This window comes from Penicillium manginii, assembly GCF_028828005.1.
Source record: "Penicillium manginii strain IBT 31320 chromosome Unknown utg000004l:1.0-7231830.0:1.0-7236170.0, whole genome shotgun sequence".
Lineage (NCBI taxonomy): Eukaryota > Fungi > Ascomycota > Eurotiomycetes > Eurotiales > Aspergillaceae > Penicillium > Penicillium manginii.
In genome coordinates, this window is record NW_026643105.1 from 1,847,214 (window position 1) to 1,861,018 (window position 13,805).

Consider the following 13,805-nt stretch of genomic DNA (forward strand, 5'->3'; position numbering starts at 1 on the left):
TCAAAGCTTTTCCGAGAAGTCGAAAATAGCTGACCATTTTCAAATGTAGAAGCTGAGCTGGGGTCGTCAACCAGAGTTAGATTTAGAGCTCCAACCTATTTCTGTGCCCATTTCTGGCTGATATTCCAGACTTAAGGAAGGAAGTGTCTTTTGTTGAAAATCTTCAGGAGATTGTGGGTGTGGTTGAAGGTGTTCCAAAAATCCTGAACTGAGTTGTTGTTCACGGCAATGGTTGCTTTCTGTTGCCAAGTCTTGTATAAGCCATTATAGCCCAACTCTGGTATGGTGCCGATATCAACATTATTTATATGATTCTGCTTATTAGCAGCTTGAATCTTCTGGTTGAGCTCTTGGAAAAACTGCTGACATTCTTTGTAGCGAGGGCGATCGGACGTAAAAAATTCTTCAACCATCATTGCTGACCGGATCGATGTCTCTTTCTGAATAAGATCTTTCACCCATCCACTGAGTGGATCTATCTGATGTTCTTCAGGGGTATCTTAATTAGAGACATCATATGAATCTGAGTCTTCGTCATCGTTAGACTCGTGGTCACCTATATTTAGAGCAAAATCGCCCTCTTGAGTCGGGCTTCTATCAAACCTTGCCTTCCAGACAGTTTCTTGACTCTTTTCGTTTTTCTTTGTTTCGGGCTCTGGCTCCTTGTCTTTACTCGCCTCTGTATCTTAGGATCCCGATTAAGTTGTTGTGTTAATCAAAGAAGTGGTCTGGCTGCTATCTACTTTATTTGTATTGTTCGATTTGGCTTTGTCGGTATCAGACTCATCGGACCTTTTATGATCAGAAATAGGTGTCTGTATGTCGCGGGCACTTTTCTGAGTGTTTGCGCCCTTATTTCCTTTATTTTTTGCTATTGTGGAAAGTAGAATTGCGGGTATCCTCAATCTAAAGAAAAGAACAGTTCAGCTGTCCTTCTTATATTTCCTTTCAAGTGTTTGTTACTCGATTAGGCGTTAGGGCAGCATTACTTATAAGATATCAAAATAAGTTGATCGCTGAGATGAAAACGGTATCACAGATCAAGAACGCTTTCCCAGGACAGAAATGATGTCACAGATCAGGAATGGTGTCGCAGGCCAAAATGATGTCACGGATCTAAAATAGTGTCACAGGTCCAAAATGGGGTCGCAGGTCCAGAAGGGTGTTGCAGTCAGTTGCTGGTGAGAATAGTGTTGCAAGCCTCTAGGCGCAAGACCATAAGATACCCCCGTAAAGCCTCAAGTGGACGTAGCTCCTGGTGAGCCTATCTCACTCGGCAAAGAAGACAATATAGTAAGATTTTTTACTCAACTGAATAACAAGATATACAGTATACTAGGATTTTAAATAGCTCTACATCATTAATTTAGCTAAAGAAGAATACGTATCATTTGAAGCTAATTCTGAGAAGGCTGATATACAATATCTTTACTAGAATCCCCTTGTAGAAACAATATTATCTGTCCTAGAACGTTCGAGCAGTGTAAACAGCAGGCCTGATACCATTCACAAAAGACCATCCAGTTTAGGATATCTTACTGTTAAAGATGGATTGTCATCTATACCTCCCTGATTATCAAGTTCTGGGATTTTATCTCATCTTTGGTTTCTATCACAGCCTGCTCGCTGCAATTTACTTTGTTTTCAGCTAATCTCAGTTTCTTAGCGAGATCTAAGTTTTCGGTTTGTAGTTGAGCAAGAAGATCCAGGTCTGCCTTTCTTTTCACTTCCTAGACTACTTTTAGTAGATACAACTTCCAAACACAATATAGGAGACTTTACTTTTTCTGGGTAAATTACGAAAAAATTTTACCCTGCTTCTCTCTGAAGAAGCATATATACTCCAACTGAGTGTTTGCTCAGATACTTCTGGAACAGAGGTTCAAGATAAGGGTCTTTTATCTTCCACCGGTAGAGCATATCCTCCTCTGGCTTAAGCCGCACCTCAGAAGGTTGCACTTTCACACCAAGAGTCTCCCCTACATATAAGTTAATATATATATATGCACAGAGATAGCCATCATACAGATATATTGAGATAGAAGTTTTCTGCAGAGTGTCCTCCAAGAGGCCCACTTTTGATTTCCGAAGGGAGGTGATTGCTCATCCATGGTGGTCGTACAAGACGCTTTTAAAGCGTAGGAGGGTGAGGGCAGGGGGATTAGTTTATATACTTCAAAAGGCTTCTAACCTATTTCAGGGCCATAGTAGGCTTAGTAATTTTAATTTCCAGTATTATTTACAGTATAGAGGCCTAACCATATAAAAGTCTCTACAAAATAGAGCACAAAAACAGCTGGTGTATGCCCGAGACTGCAACACAGTTCTACAACAACCCTTCCAAAAGAGTAGGAACTATCCAAGAGAGAAATAGATGGAGATGTATTCAAAGAGCCCGCACAATAACTAGACTTTCAATCTTGCCAGTATTCCCAGTGTTAGAAACAGTTTCCCAAAATTCTTTCACACAGTTCGAGTAGCGATTGTCTCGCCCAAACATATCATAAAATAGACTTATCCTACGGAATTAGACGTTCTGTATTCTCATATCATGGCCTTTCAAAAATTCTATCACCTTAAAGCCCACAAGCCAGCAATCAGCGATTTCAAGTCTTTGGAGATTTAGTAGTAAGACAAAGGACAAGAAGCTCAACATTCCAGGGCTATCAACAAGCTTAAAAGATCCCACAGACATAAGGCCTTTTTCGGCAATTTAATTGAATTTTAGGTGCTGGTTGGGCAGCACTAAATACATACCTTCAACTTCCACAGATCGGATACTAACACTATCAGATTATTATATATTACGTCCTAATAACATGCAGCATAAGCCATCTGTATGGGAAGTGTAGTTTTTGATTTATAAGGCTAGACATACAAATAGCACTAATAAAGAAAAATACAGGGCCCGAGCCACTATAGCTGCTCTATTATAAGTTAATCACATACTTGTTTTATACAGACCAACTAATAATTAGCTAGGAAGCTTCTTTATACTAGTAGACCTACAGGAGATTAGAACCTTTCAGGATAAAGACTTAAAGTATAATTTTACCGGCGATCTTGCGAATCGGGTTTCAAACCAAATCTAGCCTTCCTTAATAGGCTCTATATAGGTACTATCACTCAGAACTAGAAAGGTCTAGCCTAACGACCACACCCTATATTTCTGCTATATCTTTTACAACGGGTTTCTACGTAGGGGATTTAATACATAGATATTAATAATAGAAACAGACAGTGATTAGAAAAAATAGAGAGTTTGACTAGGTAGTAAAGTCAGGGGAGATTACTATCATCTCAATATTTCCCTAGGTCAAGTACCTCAAACTATCGATACTATTAATACTATAGAGGAGTATCGCAGTCTTATTCTCCTTTAATCCGGAAATACTCGGATGGCTCGCGAAGCGGTAATAACCCTGCTAGTGTCTAGATTTTTCTTCCTTATAGACTTATTACTAGAGTGTACTACTTCGCCCTTTTAGTGCTCTAGCTCAATACACCGTAAAGGGCCAGCCAAGAAGATCATTATAGCGTTGGAGTAACTTTATCCCAAAGGGCTTAGTTATATCTCCGACTCTGGAGTGATTGACGACTTTAGAGGTCTGGATAGCCTTTACACCTCCTGTTGGTACTATAATCGCCCGATCTCATTACTGACTCAGCATCTAGACCATACGGTAAATATTTATATTCAGAATAGCTCAAAACGAAAGTGAAGGCTATCCGGGTTTCTAGAGACTAGAGCTACTTTTGCTTCACGGCAAGGTCTGGAGATGTCTTTTGGCCGTAAAGATCACAGATACCTCTGCTGGGTGCCATGCCATAAATATGACTTAACAGGATACGCCACCAAAGGCAAAAAGTGGCGCCAATTAAGAACGTCTACAGATCTTAGCTCTAGGAAACACACACACGTATAGGGTATGCCCCTGCAATCGTTCCCAGTATATAATTAGGATGTAGGATCCGATTTACGACTTTGCATTTGATTAGCCGATTACCTGGCGATTTGATTGGCTAATTGAGCAAGAGCATTCGTAGGCGAAAGGCTTTAAATACGTTGGATGCTATTAGATAGTAGAATACAAATCTCCTGGGCTTCACAAAACGGACACGAGATTATTGTAAAGTTACTACTCGAGAAGGGCGCTGCATTTGACTGTGAAGATAATAATGGCTAGGCCCCACTTGTAACGGGGAAAAACTCGGATCATGTTGAGATAGGTCAGATCCGATATGAATTGGCAGTGTCAATCACGGAGTACACTATTCCGATGTATCGACAGTCAGATCCCCAGTTTGCCATGTCAGCAGGCTGAAGGAATTGGACTTGGTGTCGGGACGAGACGAACTTTGTTCTTGCTTGACAACACAGGTTCTAAGCAAAGCGTGCTTGGGGATGCTGACTAGCAGACCTGAGGTAAGAGCTCAGTTGGCCATGGTCTTCAGCGTATCAGGATTATCTGCGCCGAGCTTCGTCTTGCGAGTCTCCATGACCTGCACGAAGAGCTGCTCGGCCTCCTCCCACCACCCTTCCAGCCGGTATGCTAGTGCTAACATTGCACTGCTAGCAAGGCTTTCTTCGCCCTCTTCCCCAAAAATTTCCAATCTACACTCTCGGAAATCCAGGGGATGCTGTGCGGGTCGTAACTGACATTGCGGCAATCTTGTGGGACGGCGACGCTTCGGCTCTTGATGAAACGCACTTCTGGAGACACTCAATCCCTGAGCCTTCCTCTCCAACATTGAGCACAATGGCTGTCATTACGGGCCAAAAATGGCCTTGCCAAGGCTGTTTTTACCGCTAGCTCCCATACAGCGTCGTATTATGTAGCTACTAACGCTAAATGATCTATCAGGTGATATGCGGGGGGTTCTCGTTGAGGTGATACTGTGCGATCTGGAGACCACTGGAATGTTGTCAGTAAGTTGCCGACACCTGGTCTTTGTTTGTATCTACCTCAGTGGTTTTGGGGTCGGAGAATGTTACTAGAGCATCAAGCTCCCGCTTCGAGATCTTTAATCGTCGCCTGTCAAGATGTTTGACGGCTCGGAGGGCATTTTGTGAAGACCCTGAAACGCATCATTCTCGCCAGACACTACTATACCCCCCGCCTCCTATATATTCCTCTGAGCGCTAACACTCATAGCCTGGCGCAGACGCTTTTTGTATCATTGAAGTTAAAAGATTTTGCGAAATAGATGACATGATTTTGAATGACTTCTGAAGTCTTTATTTCATCCGCTAACTATGCGGGCTTACTAGTACTGCTGTACAAGACTCGATTATTCAAGGATGGGCAAGGTCAAGGTTCAATGATCTTCATAGCAGTTTAAGGACCTACGATCCATAAGTTGAATGAGAGAAAGAAGCCAAGTTTTCAAATTTTGATTATTGCTAGTACTAGTAGCCAGTGCAACTACTAGTAGCTAGACCAGCAATTCTGAAACATAATCTTGCCCCCAGTCATGGCATCATAATCATTGATCATCAAACGAGTGTCGTTGTACCGGACAACATGAGCCCGTCTCAGCCGCATAATTTTCTAGAAGGTGCATGGTATAACATTCCGCTCGAGCAGTAATTTTTCATGTGGGTATCGTCGAAGTCGCAAAACGGCGTAATCATGAGGGAGTAATCGTGACAAAGTGTCAGAAGAGTTGAGTGCATGGATGGTGCTGATAATAGTTGACTTTCTCGTCGTCTCTTATCGATTGTAATCCTTCGTGAATGGAAAGATAGATCTCTCTTCCAGTCTGAAGAAACATAGTCTTTATTGAGCTGACCAGTCCGAGACATGGTCTAGCACCATCAGGTCGTTATCCGGTTCGAGACACCGCGTACGGCTCTTGCGTTTGCATCGCAGCAAAAGCGTAGAGAAGTAGGTATCCGAGAGCTACGAATATCCAAAGAGGTGCCATAGTCTGAAGGCACCGAAGTGTTTTCGAGGGAAAAAGATCGGTGAGGTTGGGACCGTGAAATTGGGACCGTGAAATTGGGACGGAGCAAGTTGACAACACGGAAGATATTGAACGGACCACGGAGGAAAAATGACCGATATTCCGCTGAACTAATGGTGAGATCTTTTTTTTTCTTTTTTTTAAAATATACTGGGTTATAGGTAGACAATCCCAGCTTGTCAGAGTCGTAGTCGTACGAGAGACCTATCGCCGGATGATTGAAGACGAAGAGAGTGTAGAATAATCTCGACCACCCTCCACCAGCAACGAGCAACCATTTAGGGTTTTAAACCCAACCAGACCGAACATATGAAGAAGGCCTGACAGGGTCTCATCCGAGCCCTTCCATCCAATACGAGGCGGTCCTCCATTGGACTCCCGGCCATTAAGCGTGTCCCGAGCCCAAGCGAAGCAACAAGGGCGATGCGGGGTTCCTGGCCGCTCCAAGTCCGTCAACACGGTTGGTGGATCCACTAGCGACGGTGAAGGGTCTCATGGCCTGACCGATTCTTTTGGGGATAGGGCTTAGCAGAGTTGAAGCCTTTGGCGAACTCGTGGTCTCATAGGGGCCAGGGATCGCTATGGCGATGGTGGCTTGTCCTTGTGGTCAGTTGCCCAAATAGGAGGAAGTGGGGAGAGGGGATCATGTCCTGGTCAATCAGGGTCTAGCTGCGAAACTGTCAATTTGAAACCGGCTGGAAAAGTAAGTGCGAGAGGAGACTTCGAAGCATTGTCGATCTTGGTTGACCGTCGAACTCCACCGTGGTACGCTCCAGGGCTTGGCTATATCGAACAATGTGGAGTGATAACTTGTAGCTAGTGGCAGTGATTATTGGCATTAATAGTCACCGTATGCCGCCCACGGTGACTATTCCTTGAATTCACCGCTTTAAATGCATGCTCGTAAGTATAATCTAGGCGGTCTCCAACAGGTGATCAATACACGAATATCTACTACGTGAAGTCCAGGTTCATAATCACTTCACAAGTTGGCCCCAGTGGATGCATCCGCTTTACGATAACCAATTTACGATCGAAATGTAATACCCGGTTCTCACTAAAAGCACATATACATACTATGACACCAGAGTAGGTAAGCATTTCAGATATCTGACCAGATAACTTGGGGGTAACTCGCGAGCCTTGAAATGACGAAATGGTGATACACTGCCCCCAACATCGACCTGATGGCTGCGTAGGCATCTTTGGAATACTTACCTCGTATTGCATGAATGCAAGATAGTCAATGACTAAGAGATGCCAGAAAGTCTACTTGTAGCCCGCATATAGAAGATCGATATGGCAGATGGTCAAAAGCACCGCCTGACCCTCCATCCAAGAAATAGTAGGAATCGTAAAATCAGATAAACAACCCCAGGACGGCCCCAACGATCACGATCCAACATCGTCATGCCCGCCCCACAGCACCAACCCCGCTCCCCAGTTCAGAGTTCAGTCGGGGAACCAACATCTTGACACGAACACCCATCAAAGGAGGAGCAAGAGAAGAGCCTTGAAACTAGTTCCAACATTGAGAATCTCGCAAGTATCCGGAACCCAGCTGGCCCTTTCACCCCTCCCTCGCCACAACCCCAGTCCTTCAAGCTCAACTCAGTCACAAGGCCATAGCAAGTACACTCGCTACACCACGGAGTAAAGTACAGTACAGCACAACTTTCCCTGACCGACACATCACATCGCATCACACACACACACACACCCATCCATCCATCGCCACAAAAAAGCGCCGGAAATGGATGCCCAACCATTAACAAACCTCCAATCCGAGCCCGAAGCCAACAACACTCCCTACACACCGCTCGACAGCGCGGACTCCCCTCCTTCAGACACCCACCAGACCCCCGGCTGGTCGATCCGGCGATTTCTCAGTCGACGCGGGAGTCGCCGGTATCGGGTCCTAGAGCGGGAGCCAAATCGGCTGCGAAAACGTGTCAGCCAGTGATGGAGCGTGGGGTTGATAAAAGAGAAGAGGAGGAACAGAAGTTCGTCTACGGAGTATTGGAGAAGTTGTCGAGGGTATCAGATCTTGGCTGTACAATACATACATTGATGGCATGGAAGAGAACGCCGACTATGTATGTATTGTATCCGGTCCGCTCCAGTCCAGTCCAGTCTGAGGCATCTGGTGGGGCAGCAATGCATCTAGGGTGGTTTGCACATGGCTGAGAGATTTGGATATAGTCTCCCGCTTTGTTTTACAGGCCCTCTGAAATTCCCTATTCTTTGCTTTTCTTTTTACCGGCCGGGACTGGTTCCGTTTGGCTTTGCTTATGGGTTGTCATTTTGATTTTGATTGTGGATCGGTTTGCTTTTGTTTTCTTTCTCTCTCTTTCTTTCGGTCGGAATTCGGCTTGGGGGTTAAGACTGGATGGTACATATTTTTCTCTGGCGTTTTACTTAGACAGGGCCTTTTGGTTGGGGGAAGGTATTGGGTTCAAGTTTGGATTTTGAATCTTCACGGCATCGGGGCTTGGCTGCTTGACTACGTTCGTTCGTTACTGCGGAATATGTGGTTTTTTTTTTTTTACGTTTAGTCGGGAACAGCGCAGAGACAGCGGTTATTTTTTGATCCGTGTCTTAGTTTGTGATGGTGTCTGACTCTACTCTGTTGAATTTATCTACTGGTGGCAAAACAACAATGAAGAATGACCTGGCGGCCACATGGTCTTTTCGTGGCGAACCTCCACTGGCCCAAGTAAGGCCAACGCCACATAGATGACTTCGATGTACATAGATACATGTACATAGACAGGTATGGACTCAACTGCCGTACTCGACAGCCCAGGTGTGTCGGATCGAAAGTAAGGCGTGTTCGGCTTTACGCCTGCACCGACTCGGGGCTAGACTCCGCTCAATGGGGTGCAAGGTCGGTGCCTCTCCGCCGCTATCGACGCCATTGACAGGGGATTACAGGGGCTAAGGTCCGGGCTTTTGACTGCCGACACTCATGTCCCTTGGTGCCCTTGCAGGGGTAATTGTCTCTGTAGAAACGATTCAAGCCTAGAACTTGTATGAGAGCCAGAGTTGTGAGGGGGTTGTGTATGATAGATTATATGTACGGAGAAGCCATAACGGATCTCTTTCTTTCCGGACCCATTCCCCCTTTGAACGTCAGATGTCTCAGTGTAAGGCGGGGGACTGGATGGCTCGGGGTAATTCCTATTTCGGATGAGATGCAGGACTCGGACAGTGGAGAGATGCTGAGGAAGGGTCTGGACCCTTTAGATTCCCACGATCGATCCCAATTTGAGGGTCGATTTGATGATCAGGTGCTGCCAAAGGATCTAAGCAAAAAAGAACATCGGCGCTAGTTAGTTAAGAATTCATAGAGGATGAATCAAAGTCGGGCAGATGAGCACGGTGGGTACGGAGTATATGGAAAAGGTAAAGTAAATTAGAATCGAATCCGAGAGCCAAAATTCCACAATTCTACCATTCCCAGTGGCAGCTAGTCGCAAAGTAATTTTAATGTGACTGGCAGGTGGCTCCAGTTTGACAGTTTGATTCCCAATTGCCCAAACAAAGCTCGGCGATTAGAGACGGCAAGCCGTTGGCCCAATGATTGGGTTGCAATCATTAATAATTACTACAATACGTATACACTTTTTTTTTTCCTGGTGAGGCAATTCAACTCGTCCGACGCAAACACCGCTACTCATTTGCCAAGACAGGGCTGCCTCTAACCGAAGGCTTTCTACAGGTGATAGCTGACTTTCTACAGAGGACAAGACAAGATGAATATTGGACATGGTGGCCGACGGGGACAGCACCGTTAGATGTCGTCACATCAATCCTGCAGGGCGGCCCCAGTGCAACGAAGAACTCACCATCGTCCTTAGCTCAAGCGTAGCCTGGACCAAATCGGCCATTCTTTCGCTGATCGGATCCACTCGACCAAAGGAATCTTCTCCTTCAGCCGTCATTGGAAGGACACGAGAGATCGGGGAAGGAAAGATGTAAACATTTCGGAGAAAAAAAAGAGGATGACGGGATGGATCCGTGGAATGGATCCAGGAACATCAAGTCAACCGCACGACTAGCCAGTCATGGGGGCAGCGAGTGCGTAAGATCGACTCCATTCCCGCGTGTCAACCCAAGGAATGCAGGCTTCTGGACCGGCGGCGGATGAGAGAGGGGCCCACCGGGCGTCCAACGGTGAGTCTTGGCCTTTAGACTGGAGAGGCACGCGCGCAGTGCACGAGATCCTTTGGCCTATTGACTCTTTGCCGCGGTTCCGATGGGGCGCTGCCACTAATCTTGGGGGTGTGTGGGTGAAAGGGAGGAAAGGGAATACCTTAGGGAAAAGAGGAAGGGATAGTCGGGATCCGAGGACGAACACAATGTACATGCATAACCATACTCCGTACACTGTAGGTGGTAATCTGCAGAGTTCGGATGATCTGATCTGATCGGATCGGATTGGATTGGATTGTTTTTTTTCTTTTCACTTCTCTGTTCGCTTTCTTATTTTTCTGTGTCGTGTGAAAAGTGGATATCCCCCACAAATGGAGACAGCAATTTCCAATGACGATGTTGATGCTGATGCCGATCTCCCCTGAGGGACTCGTGCGACAGAGGCGAGCAGATGTCGAAGTCGACTGAAAAAAGTGTCATGCATGGGAATGGGTAGTAGTCCAGGGACTGTGTAACCAGAGATGAATGGCATGGGATGGGCGGGGAGGTGCAAGATGGAAGATGGGAAGAATGGGGAGGAGACAGATACACTCTGAGAAAGAGAAAGAGAGAGGAATGCAAAGTGGGTTTATTTTTAGGGAAACGCCCAAACAATCTGGGCCTGAGTCGATGGGTATATTGGAATTTAGTAGAATGGAAATTGAAGAGAAATTGAATACTCCCATGTCCTTGCTTCCTCTTTTCCCTCTGCCCCCTCTCTCTTCTTCTCTTCTTCTCTCTCTCTCTCTCTCTCTCCTCCTCTCCTCCCCTTCCTCCTCCATTCGTTCGCCCCCTTTGGCCCTGTGGCCCACACGATCGCTCTACCCTGTTGGGTACCTTTCCTTCCCATCTCTTCTTCTCTTCTTTTCTCTGTATTTTCAGTTTCATGTTCACTTTCTATCCCGTTACGACTGTGTTTGTTTGACTTTGGCTTGCTCCTCTTTTCCCCCTCCAAACCAAAACTTTATCCCACATATGACGCCGGTGGCCCAGCTTGAGACTCGACTTCGCCTTCCACTCGATGAGTCCTGTTGGCTTATCGCCTTTTCTCGAGACGATTGCAACTGCAACTGCAACTGCAACTACCAGAGCGACTACCACAACTACAACAACTACAACCCTGGCTACTGAGCTCGCCCTGGGGTTTATCCCCCACCCCCAACCGTCATGGCGATATGGCCCTTTGGCCGGAAAAACAAGCGTCACACTATTCAAGTGAGCGCGGAAGAAGCAGATGTTCTCCAGACTTCCTTGGAACGTGAAGAACCTCCCGCCGAGCCCACGTTGGCCCGCAAACCGTCCCGCCGCCGATCAGTCCGTCAAGCTCATCGTCTCTCGCGCAACAGCGATGGCTCCCAGAGTCTTCGCGGGTCTGCTCGTTTATCGGCAACTCGCCCTATCTCGTCACTGGACCAACGTACCTCTGAACCAGAAGATCGTGCTCGACCCGACGGCCCTCACCGACCACTCTCCCGAACCGGTTCCTTGCTGAAGAAGAAGCCCCAAAATGGATATACTGGTCCCAACAAGCTGCGCAAGAGTAAACGCAGGACCGACGAGGCCATCCGTGAACGAGAAATCAAAATGTTATCCTCCACTCCCATCGACATTCCGCGTCGCTCTACTGGCCCCGCTGGTGGTGACTATGTGTTGGAACACAGGCGCCGCAGAGCAAACGGCCGACGCGCCGACCGCTACCTGTCAGATATCAGCCTTTCGATCCGCGATTCAGCCGCATCTTCCATGTCAGACGCCTCCGACCCTTATACCTACAAGGTCAACGCGTTCGCCGCATTAACCCCTCGTCCCGTTGTACGATATGTTGAAGCCCCCCGACCGACGACAGTGAGGAGTAACACCGAACCCACCGGTCCAGGTCGACAAGATAAGAATAAAATGCAAGCGATGAACATGTCGCAAGAAGATCTCTACTACTCTAGGCGGCGGGTCAACGAGTTGGCCGATTCGCTAGATGCAAGTACACTACGCGAGTTGCTCGATCGTGATCGTCGTCGTCGAGAGAAAAAGCAGATTGACGACACTGAGAAGCTGCGCCGCAAGCTACAAGAACGAGCGGATGCTCAAGAAGCTGAGGGCGAGAAGGACCAGGTGGAAGCTCAAGAACAACCCCAAATGCAACTCAACGAAACACATGAGCCTCAACCACAAGTCGAGGAACCGCCAGTCGAAGTCCCAGAAGAGGTATACAAGGAGCATTTCGTGGACACCATACCCGAGGAACCCACTGGTACATCTCCCGAAGATCAAACCGACTCTGGTTTGCACGTTAAACCCAAGGATACCGATGCTATTGAAGCAAGCGAATCTCGACGTGAATCCCTCGAAAGCGCTCATGTCACTCGGACTGTCGAAGAACGCTCTACTCGTGAGCCGAAGCTTATCCCCCGGCCCAGCTTTGCTCCTTCGCACGAGATGGGTATGTCCCGAACCACACTCTCGCCTTCCCACTCCTCCCTGCGTCATGGTGTCAGCAGTAGCCATTCGCAAAACTTTGGTATTGGATCCGCCTCTGATCTCTCTGATCGTCGGCCATCCGAAACCAGCGGCCACCGCAATGGTAGCAACACCATTACATCCTTATTCCGACGCGGCTCTTCCCGTCTCAAGCGTCGTTACCGCGAGCGCTTCCATGAATCTAGCCCTGATGTCTCGAACGCGTCTCATGAATCTTTCTATAAGATTCAGACCCAATCATCACCCCCTCAAAACTCCGCTGTGGTTATCCCTCCCCGAGCCTTTGTCCAACCCACTGGTATCGTGAAGCGCTCACAATCTAAATTTACGGAACATTTTGGCGATGAGACCGACACACCTCTGTCGCCCTCCGAATCCCGCCTTCAGTCTCCTGATATCCCCGAGCAAGTGCCCGAGTCTTCGTTAGAGACAGAGAATGAGGGCACCTTCTTGCACGGCGCGACACCTACCCCCGGTATGGATATTATTAACCCGCACAAACGCCGCCACCAATCTTGGAACGAGAGCATCGACGCCGAATCCGACAATGTTCCGCTCTCCCAGTCGCTCGCTTCGATTGACTCCGAGGGCTCTTGGATGTCTGGACAATTCTTCCGTCGCATGTCGCAGAAGAAGCCCAGCAGCCCAGTTCGAACTCACATGAACTCCTTCGGCCCCGCCCCAACAGACGGTTCTGCCGATGCCCAGGACGACGCACGAGACTCGATTGATTCCCGCAGCATCATGAGCACCGTGATGGGCGAGCCCGAGATGGAGACTGATACAACTCCTGCCGGTGCCAAAAAGCCATCTGAGATGTGGCACCATGAAGTTGGACGACGTCCGATGATTGTCAACCCGACCAGTCGCCCCAAGTCAAACCAGGGCATGTTGCTCAAGAGCATTCCTTCGCTTTCACCCATCTCTGCCGAGGACGGCCACAGCTCCGAGGAAGAGACTGCTCCACCCGTTGGCGTGCAACGTATCGTTAGCATGCATGGCGAGATTGGCCACATTGAGCAGGAGTGATCTCTCCTAGACGAAAATTTTCATTTTGTTCGCCCGCTGATCGTATGCCTCCTGCATCGCATCAGCTCTTTGCGTCGTGTGCTGGACCTTCCGGACTCGGTTGGCAGCACTTCGTACATATCTCGACACTCTCTTCTAGA

The 13,805-nt window shown here is 47.5% G+C and overlaps 3 protein-coding genes across 3 annotated transcripts; 2 read left to right on the forward strand and 1 right to left on the reverse strand.

The window, feature by feature from the left end:
• Positions 1-131: 131 nt before the first annotated feature.
• On the reverse strand, positions 132-413 carry N7533_004399 (uncharacterized protein; the record flags this gene model as incomplete). Its single annotated transcript, XM_057101049.1, has 1 exon — positions 132-413. The coding sequence occupies one exon, from the start codon at positions 411-413 to the stop codon at positions 132-134; it is 282 nt and encodes a 93-aa protein (XP_056960679.1).
• Positions 414-7,720: 7,307 nt separating this feature from the next.
• Positions 7,721-7,930, forward strand: N7533_004400 (uncharacterized protein; the record flags this gene model as incomplete). The annotated part of the gene is made up of 1 exon (XM_057101050.1): positions 7,721-7,930. The coding sequence occupies one exon, from the start codon at positions 7,721-7,723 to the stop codon at positions 7,928-7,930; it is 210 nt and encodes a 69-aa protein (XP_056960680.1).
• Positions 7,931-11,328: 3,398 nt separating this feature from the next.
• N7533_004401 (uncharacterized protein) lies at positions 11,329-13,665 on the forward strand (the record flags this gene model as incomplete). The annotated part of the gene is made up of 1 exon (XM_057101051.1): positions 11,329-13,665. The coding sequence occupies one exon, from the start codon at positions 11,329-11,331 to the stop codon at positions 13,663-13,665; it is 2,337 nt and encodes a 778-aa protein (XP_056960681.1).
• Positions 13,666-13,805: the final 140 nt, after the last annotated feature.